Source organism: Heptranchias perlo, chromosome 3, assembly GCF_035084215.1.
Source record: "Heptranchias perlo isolate sHepPer1 chromosome 3, sHepPer1.hap1, whole genome shotgun sequence".
Lineage (NCBI taxonomy): Eukaryota > Metazoa > Chordata > Chondrichthyes > Hexanchiformes > Hexanchidae > Heptranchias > Heptranchias perlo.
This window is the reverse complement of record NC_090327.1, coordinates 83,019,546-83,046,987: the sequence shown is the minus strand read 5'-3', so window position 1 is coordinate 83,046,987 and position 27,442 is coordinate 83,019,546. Positions and strand designations below refer to the sequence as shown.

General features: G+C 43.1%; 1 protein-coding gene across 1 annotated transcript in view; it reads right to left on the bottom strand.

Moving 5' to 3' along the window:
- The window catches only part of LOC137308418 (early endosome antigen 1-like), a 498,139-nt gene that overhangs the window by 150,033 nt on the left and 320,664 nt on the right, over positions 1 to 27,442 (bottom strand). The window contains exon 24 of the mRNA XM_067977151.1: positions 18,178 to 18,325. Coding sequence (XP_067833252.1) covers positions 18,178 to 18,325 — 148 coding nt within the window. The remainder of the gene's footprint in view (positions 1 to 18,177; positions 18,326 to 27,442) is intronic.

Below are 27,442 nucleotides of genomic sequence, written 5' to 3'. Positions count from 1 at the left end.
TAACAGCTTCACTGTACGTGAACATCTATCCAATAGCGATCATAACATGATCGAGTTCAATGTAGTGTTTGAAAGGGAAAAAAGTAAATCAGCTGCTAAGATTCTGGACTTGGGTAAGGCCAACTTCAATGGGATGAGACAGAGACTGTCCACAGTAAACTGGGCAAATCTGTTAATGGGTAAAACGATGATCAGTGGAAAATATTTAAAGAAACATTGAACGAGATACAGATCCAGTTTATACCCCTGAGGGGCAAGAACTCTACTTGCCAACAAAAAAACAGCCATGGACAACTAAAGAGGTAAGGGACAGTATAAGACATAAGGAAAGGGCATGCAAAAAGGCAAAAAATGGCACAGATCCTGGAAAATGGGAAAGATACAAAGATCAAGAAAGGGTCACAAAACAGATAGTAAGAGCTACAAAAAGAAAGTATGAAAAGAAACTCGCAAGGGATATCAAAACCAATATGAAGAACTTTTATAGTTACATTAGGAAAAAGAGGGTGGTCAGAAGCAGTGTTGGCCCCTTAAAAACTGAAAGTGGGGATATTGTCATTGACAATGGGAGAAATGGCGGACATGTTGAATAATTACTTTGCGTCAGTATTTACAGTAGAAAAAGAGGATAGCATGCCGGAAATCCCAAGAAAACTAATACTGAATCGGGGACAGGGACTCGATAAAATTAACATAAGTAAAGCAACAGTAATGAAGAAAATAATAGCACTAAAGAGTGACAAATCCTCAGGACCAGATGGTTTCCACCCCAGGGTTTTAAAGGAAGTAGGTGAGCAGATTGCAGATGCCCTAACTATAATCTTTCAAAGTTCTCTAGATTCAGGAACTGTCCCTCTAGATTGGAAAATTGCACATGTCACTCCGCTTTTTAAGAAAGGAGAGAGAGGGAAACCGGGGAATTATAGACCAGTTAGCCTAACATCTGTTGTGGGGAAAATGCTGGAGACTATAATTAAGGATAGGGTGACTGAACACCGAGAATTTTCAGTTAATCAGGGAGAGCCAGCATGGATTTGTGAAAGGTAGGTCGTGCCTGACAAACCTGATTGAATTTTTTGAAGAGATGACTAAAGTAGTGGACAGGGGAATGTCAATGGATGTTATTTATATGGACTTCCAGAAGGCATTTGATAGGGTCCCACATAAGAGACTGTTAGCTGAGTTAGAAGCCCATGGAATCGAGGGACAATTACGGACTTGGTTAGGAGAATGGCTGAGCGAAAGGCGACAGAGAGTAGGGATAATGGGTAAGTATTAACATTGGCAGGATGTGACTAGTGGAGTCCCGCAGGGATCTGTCTTGGGGTCTCAATTATTCACAATATTTATTAACGACTTAGATGAAGGCATAGAAAGTCTCATATCTAAGTTTGCCGATGACACAAAGATTGGTGGCATTGTAAGCAGTGTAGATGAAAACATAAAATTACAAAGCGATATTGATAGATTAGGTGAATGGGCAAAACTGTGGCAGATGGAATTCAATGTAGACAAATGTGAGGTCATCCACTTTGGATCAAAAAAGGATAGAACAGGGTACTTTCTAAATGGTAAAAAGTTAAAAACAGTGGATGTCCAAAGGGACTTAGGGGTTCAGGTACATAGATCATTGAAGTGTCATGAACAGGTGCAGAAAATAATCAAGAAGGCTAATGGAATGCTGGCCTTTATATCTGGAGGACTGGAGTACGAGGGGGCAGAACTTATGCTGCAGCTATACAAAACCCGGTTAGACTGCACCTGGAGTACTGTGAGCAGTTCTGGGCACCGCACCTTCGGAAGGACATATTGGCCTTGGAGGGAGTGCAGCGTAGGTTTACTAGAATGATACCCGGACTTCAAGGATTAAGTTACGAGGAGAGATTACACAAATTGGGGTTGTATTCTCTAGAGTTTCGAAGGTTAAGGGGTGATCTGATGGAAGTTTATAAGATATTAAGGGGAACGGATAGGGTGGATAGAGAGAAACTATTTCCACTGGTTGGGGATTCTAGGAGTCGGGGGCACAGTCTAAAAATTAGAGCCAGACCTTTCAGGAGTGAGATTAGAAAACATTTCTACACCCAAAGGGTGGTAGAAGTTTGGAACTTTCTTCCGCAAACGGCAATTGATACTAGCTCAATTGCTAAATTTAAATGTGAGATAGATAGTTTTTTGGCAAGCAAAGGTATTAAAGGATATGGGCCAAAGGCAGCTATATGGAGCTAGATCACAGATCAGTCATGATCTTATCAAATGGCGGAGCAGGCACGAGGGGCTGAATGGCCTACTCCTGTTCCTATGTACTACTCTTATTTACTGTGTATATCAATGATGTAGATATAGGCCTAGAGGGAGTGGTGTTGAAATTTGAAGATTATACTAAAATAGGAGGTATATTCTTTAGAAAACCGAAGGTAGCAGCAAAGAGATATTGAGAAGATGGGAGAGTGGGCTAAAAAATGGAATTCAATGTCAGCAGTTGTGAGGTGATGAATTTTGGTTAAAAAAAATAACAGCAGTAATTATACCCTGAATGGAAGTCGGCTTGATACTGTGGAAGAAGAAGGAATTGGCGGTAAAGATTCACAGGACGTTAGCAGCAGCACATCAAGTTGATACAGCTGTAAAAAAAAGACTTGGAATTTTAGGTTTTATCACGAGGTATAGAACATAAAAGCCAAGAGGTAATGATAACCTTATTTTAATCTTTAATAAGATCTCAACTAGAGTACTGTGTGCAGTATTGGGCCTCACATAATGGGAGCGATATTGAGGCTTTAGAGAAGGTACAATGCAAATTCACTAGGATACTGCCTGGTATGGGGAAATATAAATGCAAAGAAAGACTTGAAAAACTGGGTCTTTTTTCATCAGAACAATGTAGATTATGGGGTGATCTGATGGAAATGAAATTATGAAAGGATGGCACAGGGTAGATAGAAGCAGACTGTTTACAACAGGTGTAGGCTCAATAAGGGGCCATAGATACAAGATTAAATCGGAGGGATTGATTTGTGCGGGTGGTAGGCTGGGTGAGTGACAAGCTCCCATGATGTCGTTGACATGAGACATGGACCATTTTAACTCCCGGGCCTCAATAATATTTGAAGGACGGGCTGCCCTCCCAAGTAACCCATGCAATTTCCGGCGCGTTTGCTAACTGTACTTAAAGCGAGTATGCACCTCTCAAAGTGCGGCTGCATCCTCTGCTTGCATTTTCCAGTGAACAACCGTGGAAAACTTTTTGCCTGCAGAGATGTGCTGTAACCATTCTATGAGTCGAAGGGCTGCCCTCTGCTTTCCTAATGCCTCCCTTGAAGTCCCAGTGGAAGAAGTGAGGACCAGGTGGGAGGTGCTCTTCCCCAGGACCCACAGCAGTACTCCCAAGGCCACTGTCAGGCAGGCCTGGACAGAGGTGGCTGATATAGTTTAATGTGGTTTAATGACCTCACAGGAGCAGCAAGATTGAGTACACCTCTTCATTTCTCCACCTCGCTCATCAGCACTTCATAACACTCCTCTCCCACCATTTCAAAACCACTTTCAAATATGACCACCCTGCTATCACATCCTTCGACATAAGACCACACTAAAACACCTCTCTTGCTCATTCCAAACATGTTCACTTTTTTCTTTCATCTCTTCACACCACACATCCAATATATGCACAAGCCCCACACAGAGTAAATAAGGAGAAACTGTTTCCAGTGGCAGAAGGGTTGGTAACCAGAGGACACAAATTTAAGATGATCGGCAAAAGAGCCAGAGGCGACATGAGGAAACATTTTTTTACGCAGCGAGTTGTAATGATCTGGAATGCACTGCCTGAAAGAGCGGCGGAAGCAGATTCAATAGTAACTTTCAAACTGGAATTGGATAAATACTTGAACGGAAAAAATTTACAGGGATATGGGGAAAGAACAGGGGAATTGGACTAATTGGATCGCTCTTTCAAAGAGCCAGCACAGGCACGAATGTGCCGAATGAGCTTCTCCTTTGCTGTACCTACTATGATACATCTCCACTAACCTTCTCAACACCCACTCACTATCCTTCGCCCTCTCTTTCTACAAGTCAAGGGGATGTCCACATGAAGCTAGAGAGAGGAACAGGAGGGGTGGGGGAATTTCCAACATCATCGCCCTTACAAAGAGAGCAGGAAGCCCTGGACGTCACTGGCCCAGGTAGGGTCATGAGCATTGGGACTGGTGGCATATCCAAGCAGGGAGCTTGCATATTATTTGTATCCCTTCATTCAGCTCTGCTCAGATGCAGCAAGCTTAGCAACTTCAACCTGCATTCTCAGCAGTGTCACCTGATCATATGCAGCTTCTCTCTCCCGTCCTAACTCTCCTCCTTTTTCTGTTTCTTCTAGGGCCTTCTCAACACTAAGAGGCTCTCGCAGAAGAACAGATCTTGGAGGACAATCCTCCTGAGGCGCTCCACCCCTCCCAGGCACTAGCACAGCATGTTGTAAACTATATGTATTTCTGAGGAGAGACTGTTTCCAGTGGCAGAAGGGTCGGTAACCAGAAGGCACAGATTTAAGGTGATCGGCAAAACAGCCAGCGGTGACATGAGGAAACATTGTTTTACGCAGCGAATTATAATGATCTGGAATGCATTCCCTGAAAGGGTGGTGGAAGCAGATTCAATAGTAACTTTCAAAAGGGAATTGGATAAATACTTGAAAGGAAAAAATTTACAGGGCACTCCGCTTTGGCAAAATAGTGAGCTAGAGGGGCCTGCATGTGGTGAAACACCCAGCACCAGTCGGCAGTATTAGCTACCGACGGCAGAAACAACCAAGGAGAGACTTCGCTGGAGGGCGAGACCCTCTCCCAGCCCCGCTGACGATGACAGAGATGAGGACTTTGAGGGCCCAGCCAGAAGAAGAAAATGTTGGCATCACTTAAAAAGCTCTATGAGGTATTGGAAGGTGTGCAGTGAGTTTCCTCACTATGGCTGAGAGTGTGGAGGAGTTCACATCCAGCCTTTGTGGTGTCATCTCGCTTGGCATAACTACAGTCTACCCTGGATAGTATGGTCACCTCTCGGAATGATGCAGCAGGAGCCCAAGCCAGCACATTTTGCAACCAAAAACCATAGTTGAAGCAGAATCCATGATGGCTTTTAAAAAGGAAGTAGATAATAAATATATGAAAAACAAAAAATAAAACGGATATAAAGAATGGGACTAAATGGAGAGCTCTTTCAGAGAGCTGGCACACATGCGATCGGCCAAATGGCCTCCTTCTGTGCTGTACAACTCTTTGAGGGAACTTGTTACGATCTCCTTGAGAAAAGGCCACCTTATGGGACTCATGTCCTGCTATACTCTCAGGGCTATGCTTCCCAGATGGATGCCCTACGATTTGCTGAGAGCAGTCCATAGGGTGTTTCTAATACTGGGGAAGCCAGTTGTTACTGCTTGTTCTAAATGGTCACTCAGTCTGTCAAATGTGATAGTGACAAACTCTTGTAACTAGGGGGAGCCAAAAGGTTCAATGGCATCAGTCATCATTAGAACTTCACAACTCTCCCACGCTAGAGCTCTCACTACTTTGGGGCTCCCATACAATGGTATATGTAGATGTCATGTTGATAATGTGTTTGTTTGTGACCGAGTTATGGAAACAGTACTCCTATGTCTTCAGCAGGTCCGTCCCTGGCCCAGAAATCTTCTGGTAATTTGCATGCAGCTTTTCATACTCCAAAGTCCTGCTAAGGAATTTCTCCCCTCTATTGGCCAGCTGCAACCCTTCAAGAGCTGCTGGCTGGCCCAATTTTGCTATTGGCAGACAACCAGCACTGAGGTCTTACTCACTGTCCACGTTTTCCATGCACAGGAATCTTATTCTATATGGGAGAGGGGGAGGGCCAAAGTGGAAAAATCTAGTCAAACCTATGTGCCCCATCTAACACGTCCACGGTTTGAACCTAGGACCTTTCGCATCTTTCCGTGAAAAGTCCCGAAGCAAGTATCATACCAATAGGCCAACGAGCCAGGACATATCTCTCCAATAGTCTCCGGGGAAGCACAGCACAGACATCTGACATACTGATATTCAGAGAAGTATGATCTTCCTCATCTGCAAATGCTGGTGAGTGGGTATCTGCTTATATCTTATGTGGTGTCTCACTTATCCTTATCATAACAAAGGGATAGAGAGATCTCAACTGGCCATTCCATGTCCCCAGTCCAAAGCTTTACTTTTTACAGAATTGAGTAAAAATAGCAGCAAAAGTCCTGACAAAACCTTTGAAACACTAAACAACTCAATATGAAGGCAAAGTAACACCAACCTTCGGTTGCAGCAAACAAATTGATCTCCTCCAATCAGTATCTGCCTCAGGGATACTTTACTGGCATTTGTATAATGGTGGGTATAATCTGGGATGGGTTTGGAAAATGGGTTGGAGAAGTTAGCCATGCCCACTTGACCGTATTTAAATACAGCAGGGCGGATTCCTAGTGGGCCTTAAAAGGACTGCTGATTTTTTGGGGAGGTAATTTTGGTGCTATGTTAGATAGACATTTGAGGCAATAGGCATTACCGTCCCATTCTACTGTTTACCACCACAAATCGGGCGGTAATTGAAAGGAAAATCCAGCCGTGTGTCCAAAATGGGACAAACATTCCACAAATTCAACACAAAATTTGCATAAAAATATATTTTTTTATATACTGGAATACACGTTACTTAATTCAATTTATTGGATAATTCCATTTTTTAGTACAAAGATGAGTTTGAATTATCAGAAGTAGGCTACATTGTTTCCCCCCACCTCTTAATTACTGATAAAGCACCGTATTTTATGCATTTCATTGACAGGCTGCCATACAACAACTTGCATTTATATAGCGCCTTTAACATGGTAAAACGTCCCAAGGCGCTTCACAGGAATGTAACCAGACAAAAAAAACTGACACCAAGCCAAAGAAAGAGACATTAGGACAGGTGACCAAAAGGTGGTCAAAGAGGTCGGTTTTAAGGAGCGTCTTAAAGGAGGAGAGAGAGGTGGAGAGGCGAAGAGGCTTAGGGAGGTAATTCTAGAGCTTAGGGCCTAGAAACCTGCAGGCACAACTGCCAATGGTGAGGCGAAGGAAATTGGGTTTGCATAAGAGGCCAGAATTGGAAGAACTCAGTTTTCAGATGGTTGCAGGGCTGGAGGCGGTTATCGAGATAGGGAGGGGCGAGGCCATGGGGGGATTTGAACACAAGGATGAGAATTTTATATTTGAGGCTTGGTGAACTGGGAGTTAATGTAGGTCAGCGAGCACTGGGGTGATGGGTGAACGGGACTTGGTGTAAGTCAGGATATGGGCAGCCGAGTTTTGGTTGAGCTCAAGTTTATGGAGGGTGGAAGATGGGAGAATGGCTAGGAGAGCATTGGAAAAGTCGAGGCTGGAGGTAACAAAAGCACGGATAAGGGTTTCAGCAGAGAATAGGCTGAGGCAGGGGCGGAGACAAGCGACATTACAGAGGTCTTAGTGACCAAGAAGATATTGGCTCGGAAGTTGAGTTCAGGGTCAAATAGGACGTCGAGGTTGTGAACAGTCTCATTCAGCCTGAGACAGTGGACAGAGAGGGGGATGGAATCAGTGGCTAGGGAATAGAGTTTGTGGCAGGAGCTGAAGACATTGGCTTTGGTCTTCCCAGTGTTTAATTGAAAGAAATTTCGGTTCATCCAAGACTGGATATTGGACAGGCAATCTGCTACAAAGACAGTGGTGGGATCTAGAGAGGTGTTGGTGAGATAGAGCTAGGTGTCGTCAGTGTTCACGAGGTACCTGATGTTCTGTTTTCGGATGATATTGCCGCGGGCTGCATGTAGATGAAAAATAGGGGGTGGCCAAGGATAGATCCCTGGGGGACTCCATAGTAAATATATTTATAACATTTTATTGGATTAACAGAAATTAAAAGCAGTACAATCAGAATATTGGCTGGGAATATAGTTACATACCGGCTATGGTAGATTTTGTGCAAACTTAAATATTGGTTAGAGACATAGAAGAGCTCAGTGCTTTTAAAGAGGGAAACTCACTGCTCTAAGATTTTACTAATGCTTAACAGTTTAAACTCTTTCCAGAACATAACAAAAACCTGCCAAGTATAATTCGTTAAGTATTGATCAAGTAAGAACTTCTCCCTAGCCAGGCTAGGCTTTCCCCTTCCCTGTCTGAGCACTGAAAAGTCTGAAATTCAATACAAAGATCAGCTGCTCATCCACTTTTCACTAAAGCAATTTGTATTATGGATTTATTTTCACACAGTGCAATAGTCATTCCCACTTCTACTATTTGAACGCTTTGACTGCCTGACCCTGCTTATTTTGTCTTTGCAAGTATAGTGCATGAACTTCACATTAACTGAAGTTTAACAGATATGACTTAAACTAAGTAATCAATGAGTGAGTTTTGGCTTTAAATACATAAATGCTGATAAGATTGTAGCTATCTATTCCATTTTCTAGTCAGCCTCAGCTTGCCTATTACTTTAGCAAGCCAGGATGCTACAAAATGCCAGTTAAATTTGAACGAATGTAATCAGAAGCACAAACTATTGTAGAGTTTTTATAATTATTGGTAGATTTCCCGAGGCTTTGCTCATGGTGAGTGAGCGGTTTTACAAGAACAGGGTGTTACGCCATGGCATTACCAGGATACATTGATTTATTAACACAAAGGGGAAGTGACCCTGAGACATGGGAACATTGGGAAGAGGGTCTGGTGTATGGCAGTACTGTAATGGGGGGTCTCAGGATTTAGCAGTATTTTGAGAGGGGGAGTCTCAGAGTTTAGGAGCATCAGAAGGGTCCCAGGGTTTCACAAGAACCGCAAAGAGAAGATTTGCTGGGCCTCGGAATCTGAGATCAATGGGGGAGAGATCCCAGGATCTACAGCCATTGAGAAGGGAGGTCTCAGGATTTGGTCACAGTGCGGATGGGATGAGGGAATACTGGGAGGGTGTTTTTTTCTAACCATTAAAAAAAACACACCATCACAGGTACTGTCTGTGGTTAACGAAATTAAATAAATCCCAAATTGCATGAAATAAAGCTTGGAGAACAAAATCTACATATTCCTTTACATATTAAAGTTGTTTGGAAAAAAAAACTCAAATCCTCACTGAACGAGAAAATACACCCTTCTATCCTCACTGAACGAGAAAATACACCCTTCTATCCTATAACTTGCATTGATGTAAATATTGCATGCTGGGAAATTCTGCACACTGCGCATGCTCAGAATGCCAAAGTGTGGTTGAAAGATCTCTCCAACTGCTATAAGGTAAAAATATTCAGTCAAAACCCAGGCTTATAAGAGGGAGGTTGAGACATTGAAGTAAAGACTTTAATGAAGCTATTAAAAGTTACAAAAGACAATTCACTGGGTAAATTTCATCTTATTGTAAAGCATGAAACTTTTTTATTTTGTTTAAACCCTATTTTGGACATAAAAAATTTCCAATTGCTGAGAAAAAATGGCAGATGATTTTCTTTTCAAAAAGTATTTTGAGTGATTTGATTGGTTCATCAACAAATTGTGATGGCAAAAGAATTTTCCATTTATAAATATTTACATAAATATTACATAAATATGGCATAAAAATCGTGATTCAAAATTGTGTCATCTGAAGTAAGGTTTGTGGACAGCAAAAACGCATCATATGAAAGATTTTTAATATAACACTCATCGATCTCCTATAGTGTTGCACACGGGCAGTCAAGAATAAGTGCAGTATTCAGGTGTAACAGGTTTAGAGGGTAGCGGGATAATTGGACCCAGGTGGGGAAGGAAAAGGAAGCAGTTTAGAGAAGGGAGCGGAATGGAGCTGGAGAGAAGGAGAATGGGGGAAAGTGGATGGGAAGATGGGCAAAGAGGGGAGACAGAGAACAGGAAAAAAGGAAAAGGATGGGGAAGAGAGCCGAAAGGAGAAAGGACTGGGGAGAGGAGAAAAATGGTGAAGAGGGGATGGGGATGCAGAAAGAAGCAGAGGAGCAAAAGCAGAGAAAGTACCTTAGTAGAGGGTAGCTGAGCATCTCTCAAGTCCATTGGGCCCAGATTTTCACCTTTGCTGCGGGGAGGGAGGCATGGGCACAGTACCTTGTTTTCCTTCCCTTCCCCAGCTTTGATTAAATTTGAGCTAGGGAGGATCGGGGGAGGTGGTGGTTAATGACCATGGATGGCAGGTAAAGAGGTTTAGTGGCGAATTGGGGAGGTTGGGGGCGGTGGGGAGCTGGTCGGGAACGATTGGAATATACATTCAGTGGGGAGGGGTTAAACATGATATGTTGGCTGGAACAAACTTTCCGGGAGGTTGTGGGGGGGGGGCAGGGTTAGAGAGCGTGGGAAATGGGCCACAGCAGTATTTGGGCCATCATTGGTGTTCATCTGATTGGGATTTAAATTGTTACAGCTGCAAGAACAACCCATCTATTTCCAGGCAGGTAGCAGCAGGAGGGGAAAGGGGATTTTTCGGGGTTGGAATAATGCTTTAGTATCTGGCATGGCAAGGTTGTTCATTGGTGCTGTATTTTTTACATGTTCAGCTGCCCTTTCAGAGAGATGGGCAATTTGAACAGGTTCACAGGTCAGCCAAATAGTCTGATGGGGAAATAGCTAAGTGGCAATATTCAATGAGGATGAAGGATGAAATATTACTTAATGGGATTTATTGGCATCTGCCCACAGATTAAAGGAGGAATATTGGGAATCAGCAATTTAAGTGGAGATCTATTAGTAAAGCCAAATAAAAGCATCCCAAATGGCTGTGGGGGGTTCACTGTCAGTGCATTGAGGCTGTCCTATTACTTGCTCAGGGATGCGGATTGAAGGGTCCCATTACTTGCTCAGAGGATAATTTTCTGCTTTAGGCTTCTTCGGCTTTCCTTTCTGTTTCTACCTCAAACGGCAAATTGCTTGTGTCCCATTTAAGATTCCTTCCTCTGTTGGTGGCAGCCTCAGAAGTGGGGTCAGTAGACTAGCATCCACTCTTTGCTTGGGAGGGGGTTTCAGAAACTCTATGATCGCTTAGGTCAGGAGATTGCTGATCTAGTGCCTGATCTCCGTTTGAGGAGAGGCTATCTATGGTCGGTTTGTAGACCAAGCGCTGGCTTTGGTCTTTGGTGTAGTTGCTGTTTTTGAACCATCTGGATTTGGAGTATGCTACTTGGTTCCTGTTTTATGGGCACATGGGTGGTGTTGCTCATGAAATTCAGCCCATACAATTGAAAGAATGATGCTCGCTTTGTGTTCAGTTTAGTTGGGGATGGGCTGCTGAAAGGCTTGTTTCAATCTTTGGATCTGGGAAGCAGCATTGGACTTTGACTTGATTGGATGGGGATGTGCAAAATGACTTTGTGCCATTGTATTTAAGCAGCTAACACTTTTTTGGGCTTTTTTTCTGTGGGCTTTCATTCCTGACACTCGCATCTTCTTTCTTTGCTTTTAGTCCTGCTTCTGCTTCCCTTACAAGGTTTTGAGTTCAGTGGCCAACAAATTACTTAAGCTGACATTTTGAGGTGTAATTTTGTATCTTATAACATCTGGCCCAGATCTCTTTCTGATTTCCTCGCTATTTGAAAGATGAGTTTAGCTTACTTAGAAATATTTTTGCTTCCGAGTACAGTGATTTTTTTTTATTGTTATACTTTTAATTGTCATATAATATTAGATGCTGTTCCAATTCTGTCATTTATTCACATGTTACATTTAGACTGTCACCTAAAGGTGCATCAGTAACCAGTGACTATTCTTAATATGTAAACGATATATAGCTGAACAAATTTATACAATTAAGGTGCAAAAATACATACAAATAAAGAGAGAAAAATAATATTTAAATCAAGTAAAGTAGATTCATTTCTAGCCAAGGAAAGACTATTTGCATGAAACTTCTGTAAAAAAACAATCACTCCAGCTCCCCTGATGGTTCAGTGCGTTTATCCAGTAAATAACAGAGCCACCCAGACCAGGAAAGTACCAGGTTCAATCCTCAGTCTATTTGTTGTATTTGCTGATCTGAGCAGGCTGGATATATATTACAATCATAGAAAGAAGTCACTTTACCTATTATGTCTATGCCAGTGATACCTCTCCAACAGGAGTTGTCTACTCTAATCTCATTATCCTGTTCTTTCTCTATATCCTTCCTTTTCAAACACTTTTCCCTTTCAATAATCTCGACCTCAATAGCCACTTGTGTTCTAATAGCCCGCTGCATGAAAAAAATCTAACTCCCCTCTTTTTTTCTCATGATAATCTTGTGTCTATGCCCTCCTGTTACAAACTCTGCAACCAATGAAAACAATATTTCACTACTTAGCTTCATAATCTTGAAAACCTCCAATAGATCACTCTTTAATCTTCTCTGTACCAGAGAAAAATAATTAATTTTAGAGCCTTTCTTTATAACTATAATTTTCATTCCTGGTATCATTCTAGTGAATCTTCACTATACTCATTGCATAGCTTTAATATCATTCCTATAGTGGGGGCCCAGAGCTGCATGCAAGACACCTATTCTGGCTTAACCAATACCTTGTGCAAATTAAATATCACCTCTTGGCCTTTATATTCAATGCCCCAATGCATAAAACCAAGAATTCTATTTGACTTTTTATGGCCTGCACTCCCTGCACTTTAAAGATTTATGTATCTACAGCCATAGATCTCTCTTACACAATGTTAAGAGCTTTACGATTTATGGTACACTTCCTTTCACTGCTGATTTCCCAAAATGTGATACTTCACATTATTTTGTATCTGCCACCTATCTTCCCACTCTGCTAACCTGTCTCTAATATCTTGCAATCTCTTGTATTCTTTCTCAGTTTGTCTTTCTTCAAATTTGGTATTATCAGCAAACTTTGTTATCATTTCCCTATACCTAATTCCAAATCATTTATATACATGGGAACAGAAAAAAAGTACCTCACAGATCCTGAGACACACCACTACCCGAATCCTGGAGAACCAAAAAGTATCCATTTAACCCTTCTTCTTTGCTCTTGTCCCATTGTGACCCCCCTTGTCCATGCAGCTACCTTCCTTCAATACCACGGCAATGAAATTGGTCTTGGGCGGCAGCACAAAATGGCCGCTAGCGAATCGGCCGCCCTTTATAAACGTTGCCCGATTTTCATTTCCATTTACTTCAATGGAAAAAAAAATTGGACGGGATGTAGAACGGGCTTCCGATTCACTATCTCCCTCTTTACGTTGCCACCCAAGGCCAATTTCACACTCAGAGCCTCTGCATGGCCACCCTTATAAGGTGAGGTGAGAGTGACTGCCCTTGACATCAAGGCAGCATTTGACAGATTGTGGCACCAAGGAGCCATAGTAAAATTGAAGTCAATGGGAATCTCAGCCGCAGGACGTTGCTGCAGTGTCCTAGGCCCAACCATTTTCAGCTGCTTCATCAATGACCTTCCCTCCATCATAAAGTCAGAAATGGGAATGTTCGCTGATGATTGCAGTGTTCAGTTCCATTCGCAACCCCTCAGATACTGAAGCAATCCATGCCTGCATGCAGCAAGACCTGGACAACATCCAGGCTTGGGCTGATATGTGGCAAGTAACATTCGCGCCAGACAAGTGCCAGGCAATAAATACCGTGGCTACAAGAGCAGGTCAGAGGCTGGGTATTCTGCGGCGAGTGACTCACCTCCTGACTCCCCAAAGCCTTTCCACCATCTACAAAGCACAAGTCAGGAGTGTGATGCACGACAGATAAAATAAAAACTAGAAGGCGTAAGGCGATTAACCCAGCATCAAAGCTGTGGCAGGGGGTTAGGAACCTGAGCAGGGAGACAGAGGAAAGCGTGTCAGGAAGGGACAGAAGGTATGGAGTAAAAGGTAAAGTATTAAAAAATGAAAAAGCAGGAACTAAGTGTCACAAAACATATTTGAAAGTTCTTTATCTGAATGCACGTAGCATTCGTAACAAAATGGATGAGTTAACGGCACAAATAACTACGTATGAGTATGATCTTGTGGCCATTACAGAAACATGGCTGCAGAGTGATAACGACTGGGAATTAAATATGCCAGGGTATTTAACAATCAGGAAGGACAGGCAGGAAGGAAGGGGAGGTGGGGTGGCTATGTTAATAAAGGAAGGAATCACTGTAATACAGAGAAATGATATTGGGACAAAGGATCAGGATAATGAAACAGTTTGGGTAGAGATAAGGAACAATAAGGGGAAAAAAACACTAGTGGGCGTAGTATATAGGCCTCCTAATAATTGCAACTCTGCTGGAAGAAGTATTAATCAGGAAATAGTCGGGGCATGTAATAAGGGAACAGCTATAATTATGGGGGATTTTAACTATCATATTAACTGGACAAATCAAATTGGGCAGGGCAGCCTTGAGGAAGAGTTTATTGAGTGTATTAGGGATGGATTTCTTGAGCAGTATGTAACTGACCCTACAAGGGGGCAAGCAACCTTGGACCTGGTCCTGTGCAATGAGCCAGGATTAATTAATAATGTCCTAGCTAAGGATCCCCTTGGAATGAGTGACCATAACATGGTTACATTCCATATCCAATTAGAGGGTGAGAAGGTTGGTTCTCAAACAAGCGTACTGAGCTTGAACAAAGGAGACTATGATGGTATGAGAGCGGAATTGATTAAAGTGGACTGGGAAAATAGATTAAAGGGTAAGGCGGTACATGAGCAGTGGTGTTCATTCAAGGAGTTATTTTACAACTTTCAAAACAAATATATTCCACTGAGGAAAAAAGGGTGTAAAAGAAATGACAGCCATCCGTGGCTAAGTAAAGAAATTAAGCATAGTATCCGACTAAAAACAAGGACATATAAGGTAGCCAAACTTAGTGGGAGGATAGAAGATTGGGAAGTCTTCAAAAGACAGCAAAAAGTAACTAAAGGATTGATTAAGAAAGGGAAGATAGATTATGAAAATAAATTAGCAAAAAATATAAAAACAGATAGCAAGAGTTTCTATAGTTATATAAAAAGAAAAAGGGTGGCTAAGGCAAACGTAGGTCCCTTAGAGGATGAGACCGGGAAATTAATGGTGGGAAACATGCAGATGGCAAAAATGCTGAACAAATATTTTGTTTCAGTCTTTACGGTAGAGGACACTAAGAATATCCCAACACTGGACAAACAGGGGGCTCTAGGGGGGGAGGAGCTAAATACGATTAAAATCACTAAGGAATTGGTACTCAGTAAATTAATGGGACTCAAGGCAGATAAATCCCCTGGACCTGATGGCTTCCATCCTAGGGTCTTGAGGGAAGTGGCAGTAGGGATTGCGGATGCTTTGGTAATAATTTTCCAAAATTCTCTGGACTCGGCAAAGGTCCCGGCAGATTGGAAAACTGCTAATGTAACACCCTTATTTAAAAAGGGTCGTAGGCAGAAGGCTGGAAATTATAGACCAGTTAGCCTAACATCTGTGGTGGGTAAAATTTTGGAGTCTATTATTAAGGAGACAGTAGCAGAACATTTGGATAAACATAATTTAATAGGACAAAATCAGCATGGCTTTACGAAGGGGAAGTCATGTCTGACAAATTTGCTTGAGGTCTTTGAGGACATAACGTACAGGGTGGATAAAGGGGAACCAGTGGACGTAGTGTATTTAGACTTCCAGAAGGCATTCGACAAGGTGCCACATAAAAGATTATTGCTCAAGATAAAGAATCGCTGGATTGGGGGTAATATTCTGGCATGGGTGGAGGATTGGTTATCTCCAGAAGCAGAGAGTTGGGATAAATGGTTCATTCTCGGACTGGCAACCAGTAGCCAGTGGTGTTCCGTAGCGGTCGGTGCTGGGTCCCCAACTCTTTACAATCTATATTAACGGTTTGGAGGAGGGGACCGAGTGTAACATATCAAAGTTTGCAGATGATACAAAGATGGGAGGGAAAGTGGAGAGTGAGGAGGACATAAAAAACCTACAGGGGGATTTAGACAGGCTGGGTGAGTGGGCGGAGATTTGGCAGATGCAATACAATATTGGAAAATGTGAGGTTATGCACTTTGGCAGGAAAAACCAGAGAGCAAGTTATTATCTTAATGGCAAGAAACTGGAAAGTACTGCAGTACAAAGGGATCTGGGGGTCCTAGTGCAAGAAAATCAAAAAGTTAGTATGCAGGTGCAGCAGGTGATCAAGAAGGCCAACAGAATGTTGGCTTTTATTGCTAGGGGGATAGAATATAAAAACAGGGAGGTATTGCTGCAGTTATATAAGGTATTGGTGAGACCGCACCTGGAATACTGCATACAGTTTTGGTTTCCATACTTAAGAAAAGACATACTTGCTCTCGAGGCAGTACAAAGAAGGTTCACTCGGTTAATCCCGGGGATGAGGGGGCGGACATATGAGGAGAGGTTGAGTAGATTGGGACTCTACTCATTGGAGTTCAGAAGAATGAGAGGCGATCTTATTGAAACATATAAGATTGTGAAGGGGCTTGATCGGGTGGATGCGGTAAGGATGTTCCCAAGGATGGGTGAAACTAGAACGAGGGGGCATAATCTTAGAATAAGGGGCTGCTCCTTCAAAACTGAGATGAGGAGAAACTTCTTCACTCAGAGGGTAGTAGGTCTGTGGAATTTGCTGCCCCAGGAAGCTGTGGAAGCTACATCATTAAATAAATTTAAAACAGAAATAGACAGTTTCCTTGAAGTAAAGGGAATTAGGGGTTACGGGGAGCGGGCAGGAAATTGGACATGAATTTAGATTTGAAGTTAGGATCAGATCAGCCATGATCTTATTGAATGGCGGAGCAGGCTTGAGGGGCCGATTGGCCTACTCCTGCTCCTATTTCGTATGTTCTTACTCTCCACTTGCCTCGATGAGTGCAGCTCCAACAACACTCAAGAAGCTCAACACCATCCAGGACAAAGCAGCCCGTTTGATTGGCACCCCATCCACCACCCTAAACATTCACTCCCTTCACCACCGGCACACTGTGGCTGCAGTGTGTACCATCCACAGGATGCACTGCAGCATCTCGCCAAGGCTTCTTCGACAGCACCTCCCAAACCCGTGACCTCTACCACCTAGAAGGACAAGGGCAGCAAGCACATGGGAACAACACCACCTGCACGTTCCCCTCCAAGTCACACACCATCCCGACTTGGAAATATATCGCCGTTCCTTCATCGTCACTGGGTCAAAATCCTGGAACTCTCTAACTAACAGCACTATGGGAGAACCTTCACCACACGGACTGCAGCGTTTCAAGAAGGCGGCTCACCACCACCTTCTCAAGGGCAATTAGGGATGGGCAATAAATGCTGGCCTCGCCAGCGACACCCACATCCCATGAACGAATGATAAAATGATGCAGTTCCTCTCCAGTGGAAGCTCCTGCCTCCCAGGACCTCAAAGGGATGCAACGCATGCTCAGACGAGGGGGCTGAAGGGGGTCCACTTGGGAATCCTTGCTGTAATCGAGACCTGGACCTCTGAAGATTGTGTTTTAAAAAAAATGAAAATATTAAAGTTGTCCTCCTTGGAGCAGATAGGGGCAGTGCTCTTGTTTCTGGGGTGGGGGGGGGGGAGCGGTTGTGAGAATCCCAGCCCTTTGCTGGACTTTCGGGCATGTTTACAATGTGAGGTGTCCTAGGTACAACCCTAGTGGCCCAGGCGCCCACCATTTGCAGCCACATTAAAAGATTTCCCCTGACCTATGAACTTTGGTGGGATGAATGGTGAAGGTCCCAAGCAGGTCTATCTCAACACTTACGCCAAGATGACCTGGCCCCCATTAGTCAAGCACAACTTTCCACCATAGTTTCATGCTGACTGTCCCTGATTAGCCCATGTCTTTCTAAGTGTTTACTAATTGCATTCCCTATTATGGAATCCAGAAGTTTACCCACCACCAAGGCAAAACTAACTGGCCTATAATTTTATGATTTATCATTTGTTTTACTTTATAGGTTTGATATAATTATTAATAAGCTCTCCTTTAATTGGTTAAATCAATGTACTGATCTGAATTTTTATTGCCTCTCGGTAGCAAAAGATAAAAATCACCAAATCTAGATTACAAAAAAAAAAGAGGCTTGACTCCAGATTAGCTCTGAAATCGATATGCTTGTGTTTACTTGTACTGATTTGTTTTCTTTGGAGTGTAAACATTTGACAATTAAATTTGACAATCTAGTACCTGTTGCTGCAGAGTTTGGATCTCATCTTTGGCATTGGCCAGTTCCAACTTCTGACTACCTTGTTGGTGCTTCAGGATTTCCTGGAAATTCTGTTGCTGCTGTTGTTTTTTCACATTCAGTTCATTTTTCAGCTCCTCTCCTATTTGCCTAGGTAAACAACAAAAATAAATGAAGATTTCAGGGATGAGCAGAAATACTGTTAAACTAAGTATAGTGGTAGTTGTTAGATGTTGTGATGGGGGACTGTCGGGTTCTATGGAAGCATGAGTACAATTGGATGAATGGCGTCCATAGAACCATGGAAGTTTGCAGCACAGAAGGAGGCTATTCGTCCCATCATGTCTGTGTGAGCTGTTTGCTCAAGCAATCCAAAACCAATTCCACTGCCCTGCTCTCTTCAAATAGCTCTGTACCACCCCCTGCTTCTAATATTTATCCAGTTTTCCTTTAAAGGATGCACTGGTGATCTACTCCTGTGACAACACATTCTATGCTCCATCAATCTGCTGCAAAAAGAAATGTCTCCTATCATCTTTGCTCACTCTCTTAATGACAATTTTAAATTGATGACCTCTTATCACTGACTCTAGAACCAGAGCAAATAGTCTTTCCCTATTCACTCTATCAATTCCCTTCATCATTTTAAAAACTTCTATTGAATCTCCACTTAGCCCTCTCTGTTCCAGTGGAAATAATCTCAGTATCTCGAGTCTCTCCTCATAACTATAGATTCCCATTCCTGGCATCATGCTGATGAATCTAAGCTAGCTTTAAAATCATTTATATAATGGGGCACCCAAAACTCCAACAGTGGCCTAACCAATGTTTTGTACAAATTTAGCATTGCTTCTTTTCTCTTGTATTCTATGCCCCATTATAAAATCTAAAATGCTGTTTTGGATTTTATAAATAGGTGCATAGAGTACACTAGCACTTTCAGGGAAATAGGAGTTCTACCCATCTCATATTTGAAGATTTCTGACTACTAATTTCTCTTACTTGTTTGCTAAATTTTCTGCCAGTTAAATTGGGCCAGATGCCTTCTTATCTTGCTGAACTTGTCTTTTTCAAGTCCAGCACCCTTACCCGTTTCTATTATATTGCACCTATCTACATTGTGATTGGTATTTCCCAATTGTTCTCCTACTCTCACATCAGTAATTTGCCCAGTTTATTACCCAGAACTAAATCAAACAATGGTTCTTTCTTTGTTGAAGTAGAAACACATTGACCTGGGAAGCAATCCTGGAGGCATTCTAAAATGCATACCCCTTTTTGGCAACCATGCTTTATCTTTATCTCAGCTTATCTCAGGATAGTTAAAATCATTCAGCATTATTGCCTGTTGTGCTTACATATCTCTCTGAACAATCTGCAGATCTCTCTTCTATCTCATCTTCATTGTTCGTTGGCATATAAAGCACTGTACCATTTCCCTTCCTATTTCATAACTCTATATGAACATTGATTTAATGCAGCCTTCTGGAACATCCTTACCTTCTTCATCGTGATAGAATCCTTTACTAACACTGCCACCCCACCCCCCTTTTTCTCTTCCTATCTGTCCTGAAAATGTTATAACCAAGAATATTAAGTTTCCAGCCTGTCTAAACCTAAGCTATGTCTCCATTATAGCTACTATATCATATCCCTCCTTAGTTAATAATTCTTTTCACAGTTCAATGTTGACCATTATTCTTTTTCATTTAATTTTTTTGATATCCCTGTCCCTTCTACAACAATGTTTTTATCTCTCACTACTTCCAAGTCTATAGGGGAGAAGTTGGACCCCATTTCACCCAGTTTTCAGCAATAAAATGGGGACAAAAACAACCTATTTTGTGGAGCTGGGAGCCTGAAATATATCTGACACCATATTGGCTTGGGTGATATTCATTTGTCCCTGGCAGCCACCTGAAACAGGAATTAGGCCCCTTGCATATGTTGATGAGAGGCCTAACGCCTGCTTCAGGGCACCTCAATATTTGGATTTTCAAAGGCCTTCGATAAGGTACTGCATTGTAGACTCATGACCAAGGTCAGAGCATGTGGAGTTAGGGGACCTGTAGCAGAATGGATAGCAAGTTGGTTACGAAAAAGAAAACAGAGAGTAGGGATTAAGGGTATGTACTTAGACTGGCAAAAGGTGGAAGTGGTGTTCCACAGGGATCAGGCTGGGACCACTGTTGTTCACATTAACGATTTGGATTTGAAAATTGTAAGCACAATTTCAAAATTTGCAGATGACAACAAATTGGGGCGTATAGTCAACACAAAGGAAGAATGTGTCAAAATGCAAGTGGACATTAATAAATTTGCAGAATGGGAACGCAATTGGCAAATGAATTTCAATATAGACAAGTGTGAGGTAGTGCATTTTGGTAGGAAGAATAAGGAAGCCAATTACTACTTGGATAATAAGAGTCTAAATGGGATAGAGGAGCAAAGGGATCTAGGGGTATAGATACACAAATCACTAAAAGTAGCGACGCAGGTTATTAAGGCCATAAAAAAGGCAAATCAAGCACTGGGGTTCATTTCTAGAGGGACACAATTGAAAAGCAGAGATATTATGTTAAACTTGTACAGAACCTTGGTTAGACCATACTTGGAGTACTGTGCACAGTTCTGGTCTCCATATTATAGAAAGGAAATAGATACATTGGAGAGGGTGCAAAAAAGATTCACAAGGATGATACCTGAACTGAGAGGATATACTTTATCAGGAAAGGCTGAACCGGCTGAGGCGTTTCTCCCGAGAAAAGAGAAGGCTGAGGGGTGACCAGATTGAGGTCTTTAAGATAATGAAAGGGTTCGTTAGGGTAGACGTAGAGAAAGTGTTTCCACATGTGGGGGAGTCCAAAACTAGAGGTCATAAATATAAAATAGTCGCTAATAAATCCAATAGGGAATTCAGGAGAAACTTCTTTACCTAGAGAGTGGTAAGAATATGGTCCTCGCCACCACAAGGAGTAATTGAGGCAAATAGCATGGATGCATTTAAGAGGAAACTAGATAAGCACGAGGGAAAAAGGGATAGAAGGGTATGCTGATAGGGTTAAATAAAGTAGGGAGGGAGGAGGCTCATGTGGAGCATAAACACCAGCATTGACCAGTTGGGTCAAATGGCCTGTTTCTGTGCTGTAGTTTCGATGCTCCCCCTAGTTTTTCAGGTTCTTGCTGCAGCCTAACCAGCAATCCTTAACGGGTCCGTTACAAAAAACTTAGTTGTTCTTAATTTGCAATAATAATTGAGTCAGTTCTGAAACAATCTTCCTATAACAATGTATTGTTTAAGAAAAACTGTTACATGCTTATGCTTATCTGAAACAATTGTCTCAAAGGAATGTAACTGAAGGAAATTTAATGGAGACAGGTCTGCACTCTTTCCCCTTAGGTAGACAAATAGTGAGTTACTTGAAACGAAGAAAAGTATTGTCATGGCACAGTAGCACAAAGATGAGAGGTGAAAATTATGTCTTGAAAGTATGGCTGTAAAATTTAATCAATAAAGTGTCTATTTCTGCATTTCCACCAGGGTCCCCAGCTGCATGGTCTCAAACAATCGATACTACAAATACTTACAATTTCCAGTTTCCCAGCTGGACACTGTCAATTTTTAACTGTTGCAACAGACAGTAGGAATTGAAGTAGTGCAATTATTTCCAATACAGGTTTTTAGTTGATGGCTCATATAGTTTGCATTTTCCTCAATCGCTTTTTTTAAAATAAGTATACATTTATTTAGTGGAACTATCCTGGCTGCTAACTTTAGAAATGAACTTGCTTTTACAATGTATTATAGCTCATTAATAGCAATTTGCATGTATATGATTTGAGTAAAATGGAATGCTTTAAGTGTTTGATCACTGACCTACATTGGCTCCCAATCCTACTACATCTCGATTTTAAAATTCTCATCCTTGTTTTCAAATCCTTCTATGGCCTCACCCCTCCCTATCTCTACAACCCTCCGAGATCTTTGCGTTCCTCCAATTCTTACTTCTTGCAGATCCCTGATGTTAATCGCTCGACCATTGGCGGCCGTGCCTTCATCTGCCTAGTCCCTAAGCTCAGGAATTCCCTCCCTAAACCACTCTGCCTCTCTCTCCTCCTTTAAGACATTCCTTAAAACCTACCTCACTTGACCTACTATCTCCTTAAGTGACTCGATGTCAAATATTATTTAATAACGCTCCTGTGAAGTGCCTTGGGACATTTTACTATGTTAAAGGCACTACATAAATACAAATTGTTGTTGTTATTTACATATAGAACCAATGTCCCAGGGGAAGTGTTTGCCAGTGCTGTTGGGGAGGGTTTAAACTAATGTGGCAGGGGGATGGGAACCGATGCAGGAAGTCAGTGGGAAATAAAATGGTGACAGAAACAAAAGGCAGTAAGGGAGAGTGTACAGAACATGACCGGACAGATGGTCTGAGAAAGCAGGGCAAAGACCAAGGGAAGTCTAGATTAAACTGCATTTATTTCAATGCAAGAAGTCTGATGGGCAAGGCAGATGAACTCAGGGCATGGATGGGTACATGGGACTGGGATGTTATAGCTATTACTGAAACATGGATAAGGGAGGGGCAGGACTGGCAGCTCAATGTTCCAGGGTACAGATGCAATAGGAAAGATAGAGCAGGAGGTAAGAGAGGAGGGGGAGTTGCGTTCTTGATCAGGGAGAACATCACGGCAGTAGTGAGAGGGGATATATCCGAGGGTTCGCCCACTGAGTCTATATGGGTAGAACTGAAAAATAAGAAGGGAGAGATCACTTTGATAGGATTGTACTACAGACCCCCAAATAGTCGACGGGAAATTGAGGAGCAAATATGTAAGGAGATTACAGACAGCTGCAAGAAAAATAGGGTGGTAATAGTAGGGGACTTTAACTTTCCCAACATTGACTGGGACAGCTATAGCATTAGGGGCTTGGATGGAGAGAAATTTGTTGAGTGTATTCAGGAGGAATTTCTCATTCAGTATGTGGATGGCCCGACTAGAGAGGGGGCAAAACTTGACCTCCTCTTGGGAAATAAGGAAGGGCAGGTGACAGAAGTGTTGGTGAGGGATCACTTTGGGACAAGTGATCATAATTCCATTAGTTTTAAGATAGCTATGGAGAAGGATAGGTCTGGCCCAAAAGTTAAAATTCTAAATTGGGGAAAGGCCAATTTTGATGGTATTAGACAGGAACTTTCAGAAGTTGATTGGGAGAGTCTGTTGGCAGGCAAAGGGACGTCTGGTAAGTGGGAGGCTTTCAAAAGTGTGTTAACCAGGGTTCAGGGTAAGCACATTCCTTATAAAGTGAAGGGCAAGACTGGTAGAAGTAGGGAACCTTGGATGACTCGGGAGATTGAGGCACTAGTCAAAAAGAAGAAGGAGGCATATGACATGCATAGGCAGCTGGGATCAAGTGGATCCCTTGAAGAGTATAGAGATTGCCGGAGTAGAGTTAAGAGAGAAATCAGGAGGGCAAAAAGGGGATATGAGATTGCTTTGGCAGATCAGGCAAAGGTGAATCCAAAGAGCTTCTACAAATACATAAAGGGCAAAAGGGTAACTAGGGAGAGAGTAGGGCCTCTTAAGGATCAACAAGGTCATCTATGTGCGGAACCACAAGAAATGGGTGAGATCCTGAATGAATATTTCACATCGGTATTTACGGTTGAGAAAGGCATGGATGTTAGGGAACTTGGGGAAATAAATAGTGATGTCTTGAGGAGTGTACATATTACAGAGAGGGAGGTGCTGGAAGTCTTAACGCGCATCAAGGTAGATAAATCTCCGGGACCTGATGAAATGTATCCCAGGACGTTATGGGAGGTTAGGGAGGAAATTGCGGGTCCCCTAGCAGAGATATTTGAATCATCCACCGCTACAGGTGAGGTGCCTGAAGATTGGAGGGTAGCAAATGTTGTGCCTTTGTTTAAGAAGGGCGGCAGGGAAAAGCCTGGGAACTACAGACCAGTGAGCCTGACATCTGTAGTGGGTAAGTTGTTAGAGGGTATTCTGAGGGACAGGATCTACAGGCATTTGGAGAGGCAGGGACTAATTAGGAACAGTCAGCATGGTTTTGTGAGAGGAAAATCATGTCTCACGAATTTGATTGAGTTTTTTGAAGGGGTAACCAAGAAGATAGATGAGGGCTGTGCAGTAGACGTGGTCTACATGGACTTCAGCAAAGCATTTGACAAGATACCGTATGGTAGGTTGTTACATAAGGTTAAATCTCATGGGATCCAAGGTGAGGTAGCCAATTGGATACAAAATTAGCTTGACGACAGAAGACAGAGGGTGGTTGTAGAGGGTTGTTTTTCAAACTGGATGCCTGTGTCCAGCGGTGTGCCTCAGGGATCGGTGCTGGGTCCGCTGTTATTTGTTATTTATATTAATGATTTGGATGAGAATTTAGGAGGCATGGTTAGTAAGTTTGCAGATGACACCAAGATTGGTGGCATTGTGGACAGTGAAGAAGGTTATCTGGGATTGCAACGGGATCTTGATCAATTGGGCCAGTGGGCCGATGAATGGCAGATGGAGTTTAATTTAGATAAATGTGAGGTGATGCATTTTGGTAGATCGAATCGGGCCAGGACCTACTCTGTTAATGGTAGGGCGTTGGGGAGAGTTATAGAACAAAGAGATCTAGGAGTACAGATTCATAGCTCCTTGAAAGTGGAGTCACAGGTGGATAGGGTGGTGAAGAAGGCATTCGGCATGCTTGGTTTCATTGGTCAGAACATTGAATGCAGGAGTTGGGATGTCTTGTTGAAGTTGTACAGGGCATTGGTGAGGCCACACTTGGAGTACTGTGTACAGTTCTGGTCACCCTATAATAGAAAGGATATTATTAAACTAGAAAGAGTGCAGAAAAGATTTACTAGGATGCTACCGGGACTTGATGGTTTGACTTACAGGGAGAGGGTAGACAGACTGGGACTTTTTTCCCTGGAGAGTAGGAGGTTAAGGGGTGATCTTATAGAAGTCTATAAAATAATGAGGGGCATAGATAAGGTCGATAGTCAAAATCTTTTCCCAAAGGTAGGGGAGTCTATAACGAGGGGGCATAGATTTAAGGTGAGAGGGGAGAGATACAAAAGGGTCCAGAGGGGCAATTTTTTCACTCAAAGGGTGGTGAGTGTCTGGAACGAGCTGCCAGAGGCAGTAGTAGAGGCGGGTACAATTTTGTCTTTTAAAAAGCATTTGGACAGTTACATGGGTAAGATGGGTATAGAGGGATATGGGCCAAGTGCAGGCAATTGGGATAAACTGGGCGACATGGACATGTTGGGCCGAAGGGCCTGTTTCCATGTTGTAACTTCTATGATTCTATGATTCTATTGGGCTGGATTTTGCTGCGAGTGGTGAACGAATGTGTCAGCTTCCAGATTTTGACATTTTGGCCTCGATATTGAGCCCCCCCACGATGGGTGGCAAGGGGTCAAGAGTTAGATCCGAAAAAACGGGGAATGCGTCCCCAACCCGTTGCGTAAGCGTCTGCCGCCATTTTTAGGAGTTTCCCGTCTTGGAGAAGTGTGACACTTCATTATCGTATTTAAATCAGGCTCCCACAGTGCAATTGGGAGCCTAATTTAAATTTAACTGCTGCCAGCCGGGTTTCCAAAGGCTCAGGAAACTTGGCATTGAAAGGGAGATGGAAGCTGCCTGCTCCTTGTGGGCCAGGAGGAGCAGAGGTATACCCCCAGGCCCCTCAAGAAAGCCTTCGGCCTCCCTCCTGCTGATTGCAGCCTCTCTCTAGCACCTGCCATGATCAGTCAATCCCCACGCAACCCCCAAACTGCAGCCTGCCTCACGATCAGCAACCCCCAACCTCCAATCTGCAGCCTGCCTCACGATCAGCGACCCCCAACCCCCAATCTGCAGCCTGCCTTGCGATTGGCCGACAACCCCCCTCCCTTCCAACTTGCAGCCTGCTCCACGATCGCGATTGCAGGGGACCATCCCCAAGGGTCACCGGCTGCGGCCTCCTGCCACTAGTTCTCCTGCCCGGCAGCCAACCAGCCTGTCAATTTGGCCGGCTGCCGGGTGGGAAATGGAAGAAAAAAATTATGAGGGCCTGCTCCGCATCCTCCTCGCCTCCCCGAAAATATCAGGGCCTTTGTCTCTGTGCACGTGTTCTCTATTATTTAAACAGGGCAAGCTAATAAAATAATGCTATCCCAAAGTGAGTAAAATTTGATATTTGAAAATTAACCAAAATTGCTAAATTTGGATTTTAAGTTTTTTTTAAATTGAGAAACCTATGTGAAAGGGAAAGGCAGGACATTATTCAAGGTTAAAATCAGTAGGAGAGAAGACTAAATAAATTAGGTAGTAGTTAGGTGATGCCAGTCTTAGGTTTTAACAGCCTTTTTTTATTCATTCATGGGATGAGTGTCGCTGGCGAGGCCGGCATTTATTGCCCATCCCTAATTGTCCTTGAGAAGGTGGTGGTGAGCCGCCTTCTTGAACCGCTGCAGTCCGTGTGGTGAAGGTTCTCCCACAGTGCTTTTAGGAAGGGAGTTCCAGGATTTTGACCCAGCGACGATGAAGGAATGGCGATATATTTCCAAGTCGGGATGGTGTGTGACTTGGAGGGGAACGTGCAGGTGGCGTTGTTCCCATGTGCCTGCTGCTCTTGTCCTTCTAGGTGGTAGAGGTCGTGGGTTTAGGAGGTGCTGTCGAAGAAGCCTTGGCGAGTTGCTGCAGTGCATGCTGTGGATGGTACACACTGCAGCCACAGTGAGCCGGTGGTGAAGAGAGTGAATGTTTAGGGTGGTGGATGGGGTGCCAATCAAGCAGGCTGCTTTGTCCTGGATGGTGTAGAGCTTCTTGAGTGTTGTTGGAGCTGCACTCGTCCAGGCAAGTGGAGAGTATTCCATCACACTTCTGACTTGTGCCTTGTAGATGGTGGAAAGGCTTTGGGGAGTCAGGAGGTGAATCACTCGCCACAGAATACCCAGCCTCTGACCTGCTCTTGTAGCCACAGTATGTATATGGCTGGTCCAGTTAAGTTTCTGGTCAATGGTGACCCCCAGGATGTTGATGGTGGGGGGGATTTGGCGATGGTAATGCCGTTGAATGTCGAGGGGAGGTGGTTAGACTCGCTCTTGTTGGAGATGGTCATTGCCTGGCACTTGTCTGGCGCAAATGTTACTTGCCACTTATCAGCCCAAGCCTGGATGTTGTCCAGGTCTTGCTGCATGCGGGCTCGGACTGCTTCATTATCTGAGGGGTTGCGAATGGAACTGAACA